At 36.8% G+C, this 19,842-nt stretch overlaps 1 protein-coding gene across 1 annotated transcript in view; it reads right to left on the bottom strand.

Moving 5' to 3' along the window:
- Wdr64 (WD repeat domain 64) overlaps positions 1 to 19,842 on the bottom strand; it is a 139,934-nt gene that overhangs the window by 48,558 nt on the left and 71,534 nt on the right. Inside the window, exons 14-17 of the mRNA XM_003474268.5 lie at positions 18,535 to 18,683; positions 14,646 to 14,769; positions 11,441 to 11,616; positions 7,484 to 7,688 (exon numbers count right to left, since the gene is read on the bottom strand). Of these exons, the coding sequence (XP_003474316.4) occupies positions 7,484 to 7,688; positions 11,441 to 11,616; positions 14,646 to 14,769; positions 18,535 to 18,683 (654 nt within the window). The remainder of the gene's footprint in view (positions 1 to 7,483; positions 7,689 to 11,440; positions 11,617 to 14,645; positions 14,770 to 18,534; positions 18,684 to 19,842) is intronic.

Below are 19,842 nucleotides of genomic sequence, written 5' to 3' on the forward strand. Positions count from 1 at the left end.
AGAGAATAAAGTCAAATATGGCAAAACAAAGCTGTCAGTCAAAACCAAGGATAGACATAGCACATGATGCAAAAACAAGAGTACAAGGTTATCAACAATGGTTACCATATTGTCTCTTGTTTCCCTCTTTCTTTTCTTCAAACTTCTTGAAAGAATATTCTACATTAGCTGTCTCCACTTACTGATCTTCCACTTTGAACCCCTACTTTCTTCTGCTCCATCCCCCTCTGTAACAGTTTTTTCTATTTATCATGAAGGACTTCATACTGCCAGTTCTATATCCTACTTTTCAATTGCTTTACATATTTATTGGATACCTTGGGTTCTTGCAATACAGAACCAAATAAGTCTATGTATTCATATGAATACTTGTGCAATTTGAAAGTGTGTAAGACTTGATGGGAACCTTGAAGAATGACATCCAAATTATATTGGAGGTCTGTTACTCTTGCACCTTTTGAGTCTTCTCTGGTTTCTGAAACACTTTACTTTCTTGGCATCAGACTGTGGTGTTTTTTTACCTGTGTTATGACTGGGATTTTCAGTGTACACCAAAAGCCTCTATGGCAAAGGCTGAGTTGCCAGCATGTGCTGCTGTTGGGAGGTAGTGGAACCTTTAAGAGGTGGAGCACAGCAGAAGGAAGTTAGGTCAATAGAGGATGTGCCCTTGAATGGGATATTGGGACCTTAGCTTCTTTCTCTCCCTCTCTTTTGCTTCCCAGCTGCCATGAAGTGAATAGTTTTCTCTGAGAAGTGCTTCCACCATGACATGCTGCCTCACTGCAGGCCCAAAAGCGAAGGGCCAAGAACCAAGGACTAAAACCTTTGAGAAATGAACCAAAATTGAAACATTTCTTCTTTTAAGTCGTTTATCTCAAGTATTTTATCACAGTGGCGGAAGGCTGAGTAAACAGCTTGTGTCTCCATGGTGTTTTTTCTTGTTTCTTACCTGGTACTTTCTTAGTTTGCCCATCTTATATTTATTAATATCCTTAGGATTTAACCTTTCTTTTAACTCTTTGTAGGCAATCTCATTTCTTATGTTTTAATAATCACCCTAATATTAATATCTTAATAATCTTCAGACTTGAATATTTAATTACTACTAAGAAATTGTACAGGTGTCTCAAAGTTAACACGACTAGGCTGTTGCCTTCCTCAAGCGTGTTCTTAGAACTGTCCTTGATTCCTCTCCCAACTGCATGGCATCCATCACAAATCAACCAATCACTTTTCTTGTCTAAATACTTTTAGAAACCTTCCATTCCACACCATTCAGCCCCATGATCATGACCTTCTATCTTTCTACTAAAACAGTAGCCTCTTGCCTGAATCTTCTGCCTTTGGACTTGTCCCATTCAAATCTGTAATCTAAGCAGCATATAAACAACCCACAACACAAATCTAATCACAAAATTTCTCTTTGAAAGCCATTCAATGAGTTCTACCTTGCTATAGGATGCTCAGGTCCTTAACTAGGATGCTCAGGTCCTTACAATCATGAGCACAATAGAGTCCCTATCTGGTTCTTCACTTCCACCTTTTACCACCCAAATCTTACTCCAGTTACACAGAGATATTTGTAGTTCACACTCACAGACCGTGAGCTGTTTTACCTCCATGACTTTAATCATGTTGTCTTCCCCACTTGGGATTCCCTTTGTCTTTTTACCTCCCTTTAGAAGCTCCTACTTGGGTCACACTAAGTCCTGGTAATCTTTATGTGAATTTGAGGATTATCTGATTCAGGAACTTCCCTTTCTCCCCAGCCCTCCAAGTTCTCTGCTATGTTCATATAGTGTAAGACTCAGTGCTAAGAACAGCACATGCTAAGCCAGGTGTGGTGGTGCACACCTGGAATATCAGCACTCAAGAGGCTAAGGCAGGAAGAGCACCGTAAATTCAAGGTCAGACTGGGCTATGTAACTGAGTTCAAGGCGAGTGTAGATTACATAGTGAGACCTTGTAATAATAAACCATCACCCCCCCCAACAGAAAACAAAACAAAACCCAGAATAGCACATGCTAAATGGTAGGTGTGCAATAAGAAGTGCTTCATAAATGAAAGACTTTTAAGAAAAAAATTTCCATGTACAGTCTAATTTTTTTCCTGTGGTTTTTGCACTTTCTCTACAGAGTGATTTTAAAGCATGCTGAGGTGCTATAGTGCTAATTATGATAAATAAAAATAATTCAAAATCAGAAATAATTTACACTTGCATAGAATCTTAAAAGGTGCTTTTATTGTACACCAATAATTTATTGCAATTGTTTTTTTCAAAGTAGCATTTTTCATGACTTACACAATTACTTGCCAACTGTGTTGGTCCTAACTCCCTTTTTATTTATCTTCTTTCCATTTTGAATGGCTACAAACTAGGTTTCATTCATCATATACACATGACTGAACTTAGGGTTGTCAGTGATCTCTGGAGTTGGAAGGAGAAATAGGCCAGAATTACTCTATGACAGGGTGCAGTCTGCACTTTATTTTTGAATACAATATGTCATAATGTTATTATGACACAAACACTGTGTAGGTTAAGTTCAAAGTCTTATTAGCTAATAATAAAACCTATTTATTCAAATTAGAAATGAACAGATTTCAAATTATACTGCTGAACTGACATTTCAATATGATAAAAACAATAGTATCTCTATTCTATAATAAAATGGTGAAATGATAGTTTGAAAATGTTATAAAGCAAATTGCATTGCTGTTGTTTCAATAATGGTAAAGAGGAAGCACTGAAGACTTTCTTCAATTGCTCCTATAACACTCAGTTTTCTTGCAGTCTTTAGTATCTGGCCACTCATTTCTGTAAAAGCTAAAAAATGTGAGTGGTTTGAGCCAGTATTGCAGCAGAAAATACCTCCTTCTCCCAGCCAGTGTACTTATTTGTTAGTTGCCAGGCAATATAGCTAATGTTCCAGAACCAGTTGTTCCTGTCTCTTAGAAATGGGTGGTCACTGTGGTGCACCATGTATAAACCAGTTCCCAGTTGAGAAACCATTCTGCTTCTGTACTTCCTGCTTGCTTATCCCATATAAGCCCTAGACCACTAGAGATACTCTGGGAATGATCCCAATCAGTGCCTGTTGACATAAATAAATCTGCTTCCAAATCCTGAGTGTTGTTTTGTGTTTCTGCTTGCCATTGCAGTATTAGAGTACATAAATAAGGTTAACAAAGACTCTCATTTTTAAAAAATGACTGATCTGTTTATAGGATCAAACAAAGAGATAATTTTTCTCACTTTTCTGTCCTTCAGCTTCAATGAATGCCCTAAGCACATGCACCTGCTCTGCTGAGAGAGGGTGAGCACTTCACAAAAACAGCTTCTGAAGAGATTTTAAATTAAGCTATCTAATTCAATATGCAAGCTACTTCTGAAATATTGTGAAATGTATTCCAACTATAGTTAGTAGTTATTAACAAAATGATGCTGCTACCAGAGTGAGGTGAGAAGCTTAAAATGAATTAAAGCTATGAAAAGATAAAAATGGAGTTTCATCAACTGACATTGAAACATCTATTTAAAAGGATATGATGTAAAAGTGATGAAATATTATCCAGAAAATGTGAACCATCATCTTGTGACCTTTTACTATGATCCCAAACTTACCTTCTTATTAAAAGCTAGGAAAATTTAAAAGACTTTGCTCTTTTCAAATTAGATACAATAAGTAGGTAGATAGAGAGACAGGTAAGATGTTTTGGAATGAATGGATTCCCTATGAAGCTTGCAGAGCACATATGATTGTTTCTAAGTCATTCTTCATAGCCAGAATTCCCATCTACTCTCATCTTCGTAGAAGTTAGTATTGCCATGGCAAAAATGACCACACACAAAACTAAAAACACTAATAAGAATCTTTAAAATTTGGAAGTAAATTACAGAGGACTCATCCTAAATAAATATTCATAAGAATGTGCAAATATATATATTCCTAATATCTGAAAAGCTTCTTAAACATTAGAAGCAAAAGAACAATTACTTGGATAGAAAAGTGAACAGAATACATGCACAAATTCATACATGTATACCAAAAATGGTCTGCTCACTGCAAGAGAAATGTAAATAAAATATATAAAGTTGTGATTTTTAAATCTAGATTGAAAAATTTTTAAAGTTTGACAATTCATACTATCAGAATGGGGAAACAGACTCTATTACGAGAATTTTGTGATGACCATGGAGAATCTGACAACATCTAGAATTACATAGGATCTGTTTTTGAGCCAGAAGTTGTTCTACTATGAATATATCTAAGATTCATGGTCAAAATTTTGAAACTACATATTATTTTTCAAAAATGCATATGTAAAAGATTATTTATTAAAGCTTAAATTCAATTTTAAATCAGAATTAAAGTGGAAATCAGAAAAGATTGAAACAACCAAAATGCCCACCCACAGGGAAACTAGTTGAATAAGCTATGTTACATCTATTCCAATAAAATACTATTGCATTTTCAAAAAGAAAGATGAAACGTGTACAGCCATGTTCATAATAACATTATTCTCAATACCCAAAAGTTAGAAATAACCTAACTTTCCACTGAGATAAATAGCTAAAAAATGTGTGGTTTATGCATATAGTGGAATGGCGTTTAGTCTTAAAAAGGAAGGACGGTCTGACACATGCTACCACATGGATGAACTTCTAAGATATAATATTAAGTGAAACAAGCCAGTTACAAAAGAATAAAAATGCATGTTTTTCTGCTTGTATCAGGTACCCAGAGCAGGTTAATTCACAGAAACAGAAAGTAGAATGGCACTTGGGAAGAGCAGAGAAGGAAGAGGAATGAGAAGCTATTGTTTAATTTTGCAATATTGAAAAGAATTTCAGAGATGGATGGTAGTTATACAACAATGTAAATGTACTTACTGGCCCTATTTGTAAACTTGAACGCCTAAGATGGTAGATTTTATGTTATGTATATTTTATCATAATTTTTTTAAAAAGCTACCACTATATGATACAATATACATCTTTTAAAGATCTCCAGAATGTATTATTAAATAAAATATGCAAAGAAAATACAAATGTATGTCATGTCATATCATTTGCTTAGGAAGAAGTGGGAAGGAACCAAGTAGTGATTATATTTTTAAAAATAACATTAGAGACATAACCCAAAAACTTAAAAACAGTTATAGCCTGGGGTAGCACAAGATAGAAGGGATAGGTCTAAAAGGTAGACCAGACCTTGTTTTGTACTTGAGAAAATGATTTGTTTTATAGATTTGATTTTGTAAATATCTAAATATTTTAAATAACAATGAGAAATAAAACATTTAAGAGCAATAAAACAATGAATTAAGTGTATTTAACTTGGTATAGAGTTGATAGCACAAAAACATTGAAGTTTCACACTACACTGCAACTCAGACATGCCAAGGAAAGAAGAACTTAAGCTGGCTCAGCATCATATTTCTAATAATTGTATTGTTTTCCTGAAACTGTACTATAATATAACACAATATGACATAGATGACATAGTATGGCACAAATTGCTCATATGTTATAGAGGGTATAATTAATAAATTATAGCATAAACAAGCAAGTGTTACTTTAATGTCATTAGGAGTAAAGGTTTTCTATGAGACAAAGAAAAAATAAAAATGGCAAGAGACATACATTCGATTTGAATTGGAAATATCAATGCAAACTAATGATATTTTCTTCAAAATTTTTCTTAGCTCTGCCATTGAAAAGCTAGTTCTTAGCCCAGTTGAAAAAGCTCTAAGTACAATCACTACCTTTGTGGCAATGAGTATCTGCAAACCTCACACTATGGTCTCTTAATACTGTTTCCCGCCAAAAAGAAGAAAGTTTTCTTGGAAAAATAGTATGTTCTAGATCAGAAGCTAGAAATATGCAGAGAGTCTGGAACACTGTCTCATATCAGGAAGCTATATAGAAATACCGGGGTCCTGTCAAAAGAACTCATGAGTTTGAAGAGGTGACAACTAGTCTGAGATAGGACAATTTATTAATAATAACAACACATGCATTGACTTAAAAACATCAAAACTACTTAACCGTGTGAGTTGATAATGATACTAAGCAAATAAAGTTCACTGTCCCTCTTAGATGCTAAGCTATCTACTCTTAATTTTGAAGCCTGATAATTACAGAGAATGGACTCATTATTTTGCATGTCTGTATGAGCTGTATCTTTGTGGCAAATATGTGGCAAAAGAGAAATTTTTTAAAAGATACATTCCATTAATAAATGAAGCTTAATGAGAGAAATGACAAAATGATACAATAGATCTAGTTAGTGATCATCAGTGGATGCTGTCACACAAGTCAGACAACGAACCATACTCTGAATCTTGGTGGAATAACACAATCATGACACAGTCTCGATGGAGACTTGGTAAAGAAAAAAAGTCAAAGTTGAATTCACTAACTAGATTTAACTTGTAGATGACAGGAAGTATAGAAGAACTGCTTATATGATATTAAGAAGATATAACTAGCAAAATCTAGAACATGGGAAACCATGGAAAGAAAGAGAATGGATATTGGTGACCATGAATTCACAATGGCTAATTTTGCATACTTTCCTAAAGTATAAATGGAGGTTTGGGATTATAGCCTCACCCTTTTGAGACTTTCCATTAATTCTTGGGATGGGCCACCCTCTCCCACCCACTAAGACTAAACTAAAATTTCTAAAACGAAAAAGAACACACCAGAGAAAGATCTTTCTTAGCATTAGATCATCTCCACCCTCTTGAGTCATCCCAGGATTATCCATTGCCTGCAGTGTCACTGACCTTTCAATTTTCTGCTGATCTGGAATCTCCTACTAACCCCTCCTATTTTTGTGTACGTCCATTGCATTGTACACACCCAATAAATAGTGGCTGGAGTATCTGGGGTTTTGCTCATCTTGAGGTGCTGGCCTCCCAACCCCCCATCATGCATTACTAAATTTGTCTCTGTTTCTTATTTTATCCTTTCCACCGTACCACACATAAAGGAAGTTGGGGATCTGGGCCAGATCCTCCACATTGATGGAGAGAGATGTGTGCATTAAAAAAATATTTAATAGATTTGTCAATTGAATACAACAAATGGAGTTGTTTGAATCCTAGTTGGAAAAAAGAATAAAGAGTATTGTGAGGCAATCTTGGATATTTGAATACTGAGCAAATATGTGATGACAGAAATTATTTTTGTAAATTATTTTCAAAAATATTTTACAGAATAATGGTATCCTCACTTTTCAAAGAGTCATCACTGAGAGAATTTTACTGAAATCTTTAGCAATGAAATGATATAGTCTCTGGATTGGCTCCCAGGTCTATAATTTGTGGTCTTGAAGAAGCAGGAGGAATAAAGAACAAATTTGAATATATACAAAATAGTTTTGAAGTTTAGACATAGTACATAGAAGTTTGTCAGATTACTTTATGTACTTTTATATGCAGTATGTTTGTAATTATCCATAACAAAAAAACTAAAAATATCCAAAAAAATAAAACTTACATTAGTACATTGAGACGAATTTCCATGAATGATTAATTCAACATCTGGAAAAGGAATAGCCACATTCTTATCTTTAGTAGAAGTCTTCAGTTGCATAGTGTGGTTCCCATCATGAAAATAAGGCATGACATCTGGCAGCTCCCATATCACCATGAGGAAAGTATCCTCTTCCCTACCCTGTAACACAAATTCAATAAGTAGATGAAAAGTTCAATTAATTTATTTTGAGCTATACTAAAGAGATAGATAAAGAATATACTGATGTATCCACTGTCTAGTTTTACTAAATCTTGAGCCCTCTTGTACTGGTCACCTTTCTGGTTTCAGGGACCGAATACCTAACACACAACACTTAAAGAGTTTATCTGGCTCCTGGTTTCAGCCCATGGTGGCTGGCTCCAAGACAGGAAGAGGAATATCGGCAGAAGGGTATGGAGAAACAAAGCTGCTTTGTTTATGGCAGTGGAAAAGCAGAAAAGGAAAATGGTGCCAAGGGCCAGATAAAGTACCCAAGACCACGCCCCCAAATCTACAAGCACATTTACCAATCCCCTAGAACAGTGACGGCGAACATTTTAGAGCTTTCAATAATACAAACAGCCCACTGCGGCACGCAGGTTCACAGTTCGCCAACACTGTGGCCTAAGCTGTTCTCAAACCAGTCAAGTTGACAGCACAACCATCACACCTGTGATCCTTACAAATGTGATCCTTACAAATGGGATCCTTACAAATGTGATTGATCCTTACAAATTCCCCTTTCTTCTCACTCAGAGTAAACAGCAACCCAAATGTAGTATTAATCATGAAATTTTACTACTTCCACAAGCACATAATATATGGTCTCTATGTGTATGACATTGCTTTCAGAATTTTAACCATTTCATAAAAATTATGGTTTCTTATTCAACTGGCTTATTTCACTCAGTTTTATGTTTTTGAGATGTAGACAGGTTATTACATGGAATTCTAGCTCACTTTTTAATATTTTATTTTAAAGAGAAAAAAACACATACAGAAAAAACAAAAACAAAAAGCAAAAGAGACAAACAACAATAATCTCCCCAGACAATAGCAATATAGGATTTTAAAACAAGATGGTAGGAATTTAAAAAGGTTGTTATAGTCCATATTGTTATTTTCAAAAGATTGGCTTAGATTACTAGATATAGGTAAGCAAAATTGATCTGATCATACAAATATTAACTGTCCTTTTTCAAGAACTTATATACATAGGGCTGGAGATTTAGCTCAGCGGCATAAGCACCTGCCTTACCTATTCCTATACCTTTTACCTATTCCAGTTATCTTTCCCCTTTGAGCAATTTCTTGCTCTTTCACATTATTTATTGTAGATTTTAGACTTTATTTAGTCTTTCAATTTCTTACACTAGGGAGACAATATGGTATTTACACATGTGAGTTTGATTTATCTCATTTATGAGAATGGTCTCAAGTTGCATCCATTTACCTAAAAAAGTCTCAATTTGATCCTTCTTTATAGCTGAGTAGTACTCTATTGTATAAAAATACCACATCTTTTTATCCATTCCTTAGCTGATATGGGCATTTGGGTTGTTTTCAAGATTTGGCAGTTACAAATTGTAACTGCTATAAACATGGGTGCATATATACCACTATGGTACGATGTTTTATTCTTCTGGGAAAACAGCCAGAAGCAGCATAGCTGGGTCAAATGGAGCCTCTAATCCTAGCTTTTTGAGGAATCTCCACACTGATTTCCACAGTGGTTGCACCAGTCTACATTCCTGTCAATACTGGAGGACAGTTCCTTTATCCTCACAGCCCCTGCAGCATTGTTGATTTCTTGATGTTGGCCATTGTTTCTCGAGTGAGATGGAATCTCAGCATTGTTTTAATTTGCATTTGTCTAATGATCAATGATGCTGAACAATTTTTCATGTATTTATTTACTTTTATATTTCTTCATCTGAGACGTGTATATTCATTTCAGATGCCCTTTTTTGGATTGGGTCTTTGAATTTTGGGGGCTTAATTTTTAAAAATTCTTTATATGTTCTAGATAGCAGTCCTTGTCTCAGGGGCAGTTGGCTAACATTTTTTTCCCAATTCATGGGTTTTCTTTCACTCTGTTGGAGATTTATTTTGACATACAAAAACTTTAGCTCATTTATTTTTAACTGCTTTATGAGTATTCTACAATTTATCCTTTTTTTTTTTATAATGGTGTTGCCAGTTTTTCCCTGCTTGTCTTTATGAGTGGGTTTCAGTTTCTACAGCATCTGATTGGAGCACAATCATTGAATTATAAGATATGCATATCATCGACTTTATTAGATGCTGCCACATGGCTCTTCCTGGTAGGGATTATGTGTGTTTACTTGGACTGGGCATGGATAATAGTTCCCTTTCCTTTTCTTGCTTGCTAATACTTAAAATTATTTTAATAAAACATTTTTGAGGCCTATCTGATAAAATGGAAATGAAACATTTAAAATTAGTTTTAAAATATATTAATTACGTTAACCACATTCCCTCATTGTTAGTGAATTGGACTATTTTTCACATGTTTGACCCAGAGTTATCTGGTTTTCTTTACCTGGCCTTTGTCTATTTTTCTGAAAATCAGCCTTTGGTGCTCTTCTGTCAACCTCCTGCATGGATTTTTTAGATTTCTTTAGATAGTATGGCTCCTAATCCTTCTTAGTTATTTGAAGTAGAATGGAGTATCTCGTGACTCATGGTTTTTTGAAGACAAACATGTTTCAGATTTGTAATGCTTGTTAGGAGTGCAAAATGCCCCCAAATGTCTCTCATATATCTACTGTTGTCAATCTTGCCAGAGATTTCTTATTTATTTATTTTTATCAATCCTTAACGAGCACCTACTCTGGAAAGGTCAGTAATATAAATGTAAGAGTGGTATTGTTCTTATCAAGTTTAATCTACAGATTTTGAGTGGAGAAACAGAACAATCAAAGTGAAAAATACTACAATTAAGCCCGAATAATTTGGATGTATCAACAGTACCACCCGTCATTTCAAAAGGGAGGATTTGTGACAAAAAGCACTTTGTTGGGAAGGGCACCCTGATGATCAATCACATAAATTTAAAGGTGGGAAATCAACAGCTTGCTGTGCTGCAGAGTGTGTGACCAGGAATTCTGCAGTGCCTTTTTGGATTGTGCGGACAACAAGGGTAGAGAATATTAAATGAGGGGAGATTTTCACTCACTTTTTTCCCATCTAAAAGATCATTAGTCATCTTAATCAATGCTGGTACTTCATGATTGCTATTCAAGACTTGTTTTCTAATTTTAGCTTCCAGAAAGAGAATAATAAAGGCAATGAGTCCTTGAGCTCATGCTAACAGGGTGAGATCCACTCAGCCAGGATAAAAAAAAATGTAACCTTAATTTTGAGTTTGAAGAAGACATTAGTATTCCCAGGCGGTGATCAATTCACAGGAAAAATAAATTAGCCTATTTCAATCTTTCCAAAACAGTCCTGAGTAGATTGCGTTATTAACCTTAAAATAAACAGGGCAATTTTAGTGACAAGCAGAAAAACTGCCTTGAGCATTTCTGAATGCAATATGGACTATAAGGGACAGAGCCTGCTGTGGAGCAGTTGTGAGGAGCAGTGAATTATTCCCTAAGGAAAGTATAAGCAATATCAGCAGTGGCATCTGCGTGTAGATTTCACTTTTCTGAAACCTCTGTTACAAGTTCCTGACAAATCCTGCAACAAGAGCTCGATGGGCAGCATGTTGCCTGGGTAACACTCTTTTTTGCTTTTTTGCAAAGTTAATTAGGAGCATCTCAGGAAAGTCAATGTTATATTCAACTAGCTATCAAGAGGGAAGTTAAGTAGAGATTATCTACTGACTCATTTGATTTTCCCAAAACCATCACCGACAGTACAAATGTAAGAATGAGGCTGCAAACCTGGATCATTTTGATAGTCCCACTGCACTCCAAGGCAAGGATGAAGTACTGGTGTTTGTCCTGAGCGTGCAGGAAAATCAGGTGCTTCACCCAGTGCTCTTCCTCTTTCCAGTCTTTCCCTTCCAGCAGCACTTTCAACTCCTGCCCACTGCTGAAGTCCCAGATTTTGACTGTTCCTTAGCACACAGAGAAAAGACTTCATGAATAAAATGCTTTGTAGAAGCCTTAACTTTCAGCTCAGATAACAGTGATTTGATTGAAAACTCAAGACAATTGATTCTATATTTCTTTCTTCCTAACTGAGCCTCCTCAGAGAATGGACATGAAATACATTTCTGTCTGAATTTGTCACCAACTTATAAAAAACAACCAGGATCAGGCAGTGTCTTGAAATCTATGAATGATCTTTGCTATGGTTTGGATAAATATCACTCAAAGGTCCTTACGGTAAAGGTTTGGGTTCTAACTTGGCAGGATGATGGGAACCTTTAGTAGAGTCTGATGAAGGAGATTAGTTCATTGGGGAGGTGGCCTTGCGGAGTTGCAGGACCCTGACCCTTGTCTCTCTTTCATTTCCCAGATGCCATAAGGTGAGCAGTTTTGCTCTACTACATTTTAACTGCCACAGTGTGTTGCAATAGGCACAAAAAATACCACTGGCCCAGGGACCATAGATTGAAGCCTCTGAAACCATGAATCACAATAAACCTCTCCTTCCTATAAGTTGATTGCTTAAAATCTTTGTTATACTAATAGGAAATTGACAGTTTTCTTGAAAACTCCTGGACTTTCCTATCTGAGCTTTCTTTCTTAAATAGATCTTTTCATATATTCTCCCAGTGCTTTTCAGTTTGTTAAACATTCCCATAAACATTAATTTTAGCCATCATTCCTTAATTATTATTAACAGTTAAAGATAATTACAATAATCTGTCGCATTTCCTAGGGTGCTGACATATTTTGAGACATTTGCTCTTATTGGATAATAAAACGCTTGAGGAAATTCCAGTAGCTAAGAAGCTATCTGTCTTGGAGTTATTTTATTGATTATTTTGGAAAGAAAAGAAACATCCAGTTGTTTTCTTATATTTGAAAGATATTCTGTTAAAATTTCATTCTCAATGTGTACTATTTGGTAGTACTTAGATCAAGAAGGTAGGATTAGGTCATGAGAGTAGAGCCTTACAGAACAGAATTAGTATCCTTTAAAAAAATTTCTTAAAGCGCTCCTTCACTCCTTCCACCATGTGAAGATAGCAAAAAAGCACCAGGAAACGGGTTGTCACTAAAATTGGCTAGGGTCTCTATCTTGGACTTCCAAGCCTCCAGAATTTCGAGAAGTACATTTATGATATTCACAAGCCAGTCGATTTCATCACAATAGCCCAAACAGACTGAGGCAGTGTTTGTATCATTAACTTCATTCATGTGATTTAGGAGATCTGGATGAAGGAGCAAGAAGGAAGGATACCAGTGTGGTTGTTGAATGCCTGGTCTACACTACTGTGTAGAGAATTACTTCCTCACAAGGGCTTTTACAGTGTTCACCTCAGATTTAGAATCCCGTAGCCCCCTCTTCCCACTTTTCTACTCCTCCATTCAATCTAATGCCTCCCTTCCTCTCCACACTTTTGATGTCTTGCTTTGAATCCTGCTGGATATTCAGATTGTGTCACTGTGTTGTTGTCCTTCCCCTGTGCCAGGCTCTCCCTCAGCAACACTCATGACACTTCCACATCTTACCGTTCACTAATATTGATCAAGTACTCCCTGTGTAACCTCACTGAGACAAGAACTTCTGATAGAAAGTAAATCATCACAGCTCCTGCTCTAAAGAACTCTATGGTCTTGTAGGAAAAAGTCATACAGAAAAAAGAAGTTATTGCGTTCACATTCATCCCTGGGCTATTCAGACCACAGTTTTGGCTCAGATTTTCTTCTACCTTGGGACTTTGCTCTGTTTGGAAGAGCACGGGGCGAGGTATTGTTCAGGTCTCTCTAGGTAGTGGTGGTGATAGATGAGACTGATGGCATGTGGGTGGAGCTGCCCTGGGAGTGAGAGAATTCTACTTTCTGAAGTGTCATAGACACAGGATCTTTGTCATTTTAACTTACGTACCCATTATAAGGACAATCTGACAATACTTGAAAGAACTGCAGATCATAAGACTAGATGAAGTAAAATATGGCTTGTTTATGTAAAAATACTCTTGATCAGTCCTTATGCCCAGTAAAGACTGTGTTTATTGCTTAGAATTTCTGTCACTACTAATTTTCATTGTGAGCAGGGTGTCCTTGTGGCACAGGACCACTTTTTTAAGCACTGTGCCATACAAAGAGCAGTTGTAATTTCCCAGAATTCTTAATTTTTATTTCATGCTGTTACCTTCTTATATCTTCAAAATTCTGGGGTTCATTTCAGTATATTCACTTACACCATCAACCAACTTGTGAGTAAGGTCTAACTTCTACTAGGCACATTTCTAGAATAATCATAGTCAATGCTTGCAATTGATCAAACTGTCTAGATAAAGTTCTTTCATGGAAGTTCAGAACAAGACAAGGTGAAAGGTGGGGTGATCTGTATTTCTCTGGTTACTGCAAGTTCTCTGCAGCATTCTGTGGTATGAGACATATGAAACAAATATTTCATTTTGAGCTTGACATTCTCTCAGTTTGATATAGCACAGGCTCTCAAGGAGGCTACACACAGAAACAAGTTCAGTACACAATTCTAGGCATTCTATATCCAAGTTGGCAGATATTTTTTCTGGTCTCAAAAATCTGCTTGAGCAAAAATATTTGAGATGCTGTGGGCTTAGCTCAGTGTTACTGTGCATGCTGTAAGCTTTAGATTCAATTGCTACTACCAATATATCTCACTGGGTCTGATGTCTCCTCTTAGCTGATAGTACTAAAAATTAAAACAGAATGAGACAGTGCAACACAAATACTTCCCATCAAAGATTAAATGAGATAATATACGTGAAAGACTTTTGTAGTGAGCTACTGTGGGTTATTGATTATTTAACAGCAATATCAAGACAATAATGTCCTGTAAATGAGTCTGTCACCTTTCAGTGAAGCATAGCTCTGGGATGTTTACATATCTGCAATCTGACTGGCAACCCAAAACCTAATGAGCTCTAGCACAAACACTCAGAACATTAAAGCAGAGAGAGGACACTGTGAATATTAGTCTAACCAGTACATGCTCCTGTGGCAAAAAGAACTCCATTTTCCTCAATAGCTGCAGAAGTCAGTTCAACATTGAAGCCATGAGGGTCCATAATCTGGTATATTTGGATACCAGTCTCGAGTTCCCACACCTGTAGAAAACAGCAACAACAAAATCAAGCAATCTGCTCTTCAATTTGCAACAAAATTATACCACATTCAAAACAGCTTCCAAAGCAGTACTCTGCACATCTAGCACGTCTCAGTCTTTTGTCCTGAATGTTGGTTTAATCAAAGAAAGCTCTATGAGTTGGGGTGCTATCTGATAATCACAGTACTGTTCTGAAATGCGTTTGATGCAAATACAGGAGGGGAATCAGTTGTGACCTTACTCTAGGCAATTCTTGATTGGGGAAACACGGTCATTTGTTACTGACTTAAGTTTGGATTTTAAATGTCCCTAAAGACCCATCTGTTGAAAGGTTTCTTTTCAGCATGGCACTATGAGAGGCTGGTAGAATCTTTATGAGACAGAGCTAAGTTGGAGGCTTTAGTGTGGAGGACCCGGATGCCTCTCCTTGAGAGAAGCGCACTTGACCTTACCTTCAGATGTTGACATGTACAGAGCTGGCCAGGACACTTCCTTATCCCCCAACTGGTTTTAAGTATTGCAAGTGGGTCTAGTTGAGGAGCTAATGTGTAGTCTTTAAAGCAATGCCACAGGTCAGCGATGCCCTCTTTACAGCTCCTAAGTAGTATGTGTGAGCTAGGCCAGAGAGGCTATGCTGTTGGCTGAGAATGAGCCTTGAGCAAAGAGGCTACACCTTTTCAGGACTTGAAAATTACACATTAAAACTGAAGTATCTACTCCAAAACACTAGATACTACCCCAATCTGTGATATGCAGATTTCTCTTACTGTATGTCTCTTTCTCTGCATATTGCAGAGATGATTTCAGCTTCCTTCCTAGCCCAGCTTACAGCACTCACATACTTCCCGCCACTTTCATGGTCACTCATTTCCAAACCACTTCTCTCTTCATGAATAAATAAAATCTGAGTTTGGCCCTATGTTGAGGTCTTTGTTCCAGTTAGCCATTATTTTGACTGGACTTAGGACCCCTTAGCTCCCCACAACTCAGATATGCTTTAGTGACTTTATTCTCACATGCTCTGCACTGGAAGTGGTAGATTGGAACTAACTTTTTAGAAATCCAATAACTTACCCCTAGGATAACAAATGTAGACTTTTTGAACTGCAAGGAAGTCCAGAAGGGCTTTGTATACTTTATGTCATTAGAATGATGCCCCCAAAGGCGATATTGGGATCTCAGCCCTTCCTCTTCCTCTCTCTTACCTCCCGATCACAATAAGATGGACAAGTGCTCCATCTCACACTTCCCCCATGGTGTACATCCTCACTGCGGGCCCAGAAGCAATGAGGCAAATCAACCAATCTCCAAAACTGTGAGTCAAAACAAACCTTCCCTGTTAGTAAGTTGATTATCTCAGTATTCTGGTAGCTTAATGGAGAGCAAACTAATTCAGTACTGTAATTGTGAAGCAAGGTTAGCAGCAAGATAGAAATGTAACAGTTAAATGTGCAGCAGAGAAAAAAAGTCAGAACTGGTTTCATTTCCCAGGGATACTCATCCAAATTAATCAAGGATAGAATCTGTGGTGAGAAGTGTGGCATCTGAGATAGACCCGAGTGGAGGGGGAGATGATAGACTTAACATTATAGGCACCCGTCTGCAGGGGTTTTAGAAGAGGGAGAGGGAGGAATAAGGGAAGGGGGAGAGAGACGTTGATTGTATAATTAGATAATCCAGATACTTGTCAAAATACATCATTCTGAGCCAGGCATAGTGGTACATGCTTGTAATCCCAGCACTTGGGAGGCCGAAGCAATAGGATTGCTGCAAGTTCAAGGTCAGTCTGGACTACATAGTGAGTTCAAAGCCAGCCTGGATTACGTAGTGAGACCGTCTCAAAAAAAAACAAAAACAAAAACCTAATTTACTCTTTGGAAGCACAGTAGAGGTTGTAGATCTGTAGATTTGGTGGTTGGACCTCTGTCTTTGTGGATCTGCCAAGTTCAAATGTAAATTCGATGGTCAGCAGCAACAGCACAGAACTGGCAATACCAAAATGATAGCAACAGATATTGGGGATGGAGGCCGCAGGTACGCAAGGCTGGATATAGGGAGATATATTTTTCTTCAGAGAACTGAAGAACAGTTTTTTTCCCTTAGGTGAAAGACAAGTGTGAGTGTGGAGGGAGGAGCTGCTGAGGAAGTCTGGGGATAGCACAGGGCCAGCGACTGGGAAATACTACAGCCAGGATTTGAACGAAGTCAGGGTGTCCTTGGAGCCCAGGTTCTTAACTTCTGTGACTCCCTGAGTGTAGACAAAGTCCTTAAGGGAGAAAGAGGCGTGTGGGAGAAAGAGGCATGGGTCAGGTATGAAGTATAATCCCCGCTTATCTGAGCAGGTATCGAAACTCAGCCACATAAATTCCTTTCACTCCCGTCTTGCACAGCTAGCTTCTATTTAAAGGTGATTTCTGCCCACAAGCAGGATAGGTTTTACTTTTGTTTCTGTCTACTTACTTTCTTATTAGACATGATCAGAAATAAGTGAAATAATTGAATTCAGAAACCTTTGGCCCAATAAAATCACTTGCATATGAACACAGAAGATCAAACACTGAGAGAGAACTTCAAAAGTGTCTGGAGGAATGTTCTCTATGGGTCTGTATGTCTCCTTTTAGATATAAAAGGATAGACATCTGATGCAAACATCTCTAGCCATCACAGAGCTGACGTCAGTGGTTATAATGATGGACACAGCATGGCCAACTTCCCTGGCTCCTGAAAACAGTAGGGATAGAGCTAAAGGGATGGAGCATAAAGGTCATGGGTGTTCATGACAGGCATATCTAACCCAGGTCTTCTGCTGGACAGAAGTGGGGACAGTGGTTAAGGTGGAATGTCACTTGAGTGGCTTTGATAATCTACTCCAAGGATTGGTTAGGCACACTTCTAGGTATATTTGGATGGGTCATGAATATTTGGCTAGATCTATTTGGGTCTAGATCTGGCTCCTAGTGTGGTGCTGATCCACTGCTCTGCTCTCTGGCCACTATGAACTACGCAATTTTAATTCTACAATGCCTTTTACTAGATTTCCGCCTTGGAACCATTTGACCATGGACTAACTCCTCCTGAAACTATCAAATCAAACATCTTCTCTTTCAAATTATGGGTATTTAGTATTATTATGTCCCAGTCACAGAAAACTGACAAACATAGGGCAAGTTGTTTGGTCTCTCTTACCCTAGTTTCCTCATTTCTAAAATCAAATCATTATATATTCACCAAGAACTTTCATAAGAATTAAATGAGATCTTAATGTTGTAGACATTTTCCCCACACCTATAAACATTTTAGTAAACAATGATAGTTTCTTTACATTCCTTCTTAACGTGTACCCTCTAGTTTTAGCTCAGTGAAAGATAAAATATAGTTTTTCCCACAATGAAGACATCTGAGCATCTTTGAATTAGAAAAGTTCTCTAGGAACACTACATCTAGTTTTTAAAATAAAAAGATAAAAATATAAACTGTGAAAGCCTACAGGTTAATTCCCTTACTTTGACATACTTCCTTAAAAGTTCTATTTTGATAGTAAAAACTAGATTGATTGATTTATTCAAGATGTTCCTTGGTTGAAAGCAGTTTGAGTTGGTTTAAAATTTTTATTTTTCATGTATCCATGAAAACTTAAAAAGAGCTCCAATATAGGGTCTCATCACATGTCCTACCACATTTACTTAATCACACAATGATGTACCTGGAAGAAGAGAAATCCTATTTGCTCGTCCTTTTTCTGTCTGTAGAGTCAGTATGTACTCACCTTAATTATGGACTCAGAGCAGATAGTGAGTACTTGGTGAAAAAACTTGTTATAAAGCATGACATTGATTTCACGTTCATGAGTATGAGGAACCTGTTTTGTATCTTGTACCATCCTTGTAAGAGGATACATGTCTATAAAACTTGATCCTGGAACAGAAATAAGAATCCCTTAAATGCTCTATACTAGACGTTTAGGTTCACAGAAGATTTTATCCAACCAATCGGGTCTGAAAACAGCCAATCAATGAAACTAGTAGTATCAGGGCTTAGAAAATTTAATGACATGAAAATACATTCACTTACACTAAAAAGATTTTGAAAGATAAAGCAAATGTGATTTAACCAAAGAAAGAATGTTCATTTTGAACATTATTATTTTTCAAGGACAGGTCATTTAGACTTCATTGACATCCATTTTAGTGACCCAAATATCTTACTTCCTATGGTCTACTTCCTCCTTCCTTATATGCCCGTTTGTACTTCTCAGTCTGGTTCCTAGCAGTGATGGTGATGGTCAGCTTTCTGCTGAAGGCCAGCTTTTATTTAGTGTTTGAAATTTATTATTAGCACTTTCCAACCAACAAATTATAAAACACTCTGTGAGCATGGTTTTATTAAATATAATGAATGAGAATGATTGCAAGCCAATCATGGTAACACAAAATTAAGTAAAATTAATTTTCAAACCACCACATGGCAGATGCAGTTAACAAGGCCAGGAGATGGAGATCAAGCATTTTTGCGTTTATTACTAAGGGCCGCTGGCTTTGTTTTACGGGTGTACTATAATCTTCAAGTATTCTCAAAATCCACTAATTATTCTATTGTTGAGTCATGTCTAGAAGTACTGATAAAGTATTCTAGAAGTTCAAAAAAAAAAATAAAACATGTTCCCTAGTTTTTGATGTGGAGATCAAGTTACCAACAGCTGACTTTGTATTGGGTTTTTCAAATCTCTTCAAAGAAATTTCAATTTTGAAACTTCTAACAGGTGTTGCTAAACACTTTCTTTAGGTGTTTAAATTTTAAGTTGAAATCTGTTCATGTGTAAGGAAGGACTGAGACAGTTCATATGGTAATATTTCTCAATTCAGATATCTCAGTATGGAAATGTGAGAGGCATATGGTACCCAGATAGTCAAACCACACTTGGAGCTTCTTGGTAGGTGTTTTAACATTATGCCGACAGCAACTAACTTTATTTAGAATGGACTTAAACAAAGCTTGGTGTATTTATGGGCAAGTGACAGTTCTTTCTGTCTCTCTGTCTCTGTCTCTGTCTCTCTCTCTCTCATGGGGATTGCAT

Source organism: Cavia porcellus, unplaced genomic scaffold, assembly GCF_034190915.1.
Source record: "Cavia porcellus strain 051 isolate PalLab524CR breed Dunkin Hartley unplaced genomic scaffold, mCavPor4.1 scaffold_26, whole genome shotgun sequence".
Classification (NCBI taxonomy): domain Eukaryota; kingdom Metazoa; phylum Chordata; class Mammalia; order Rodentia; family Caviidae; genus Cavia; species Cavia porcellus.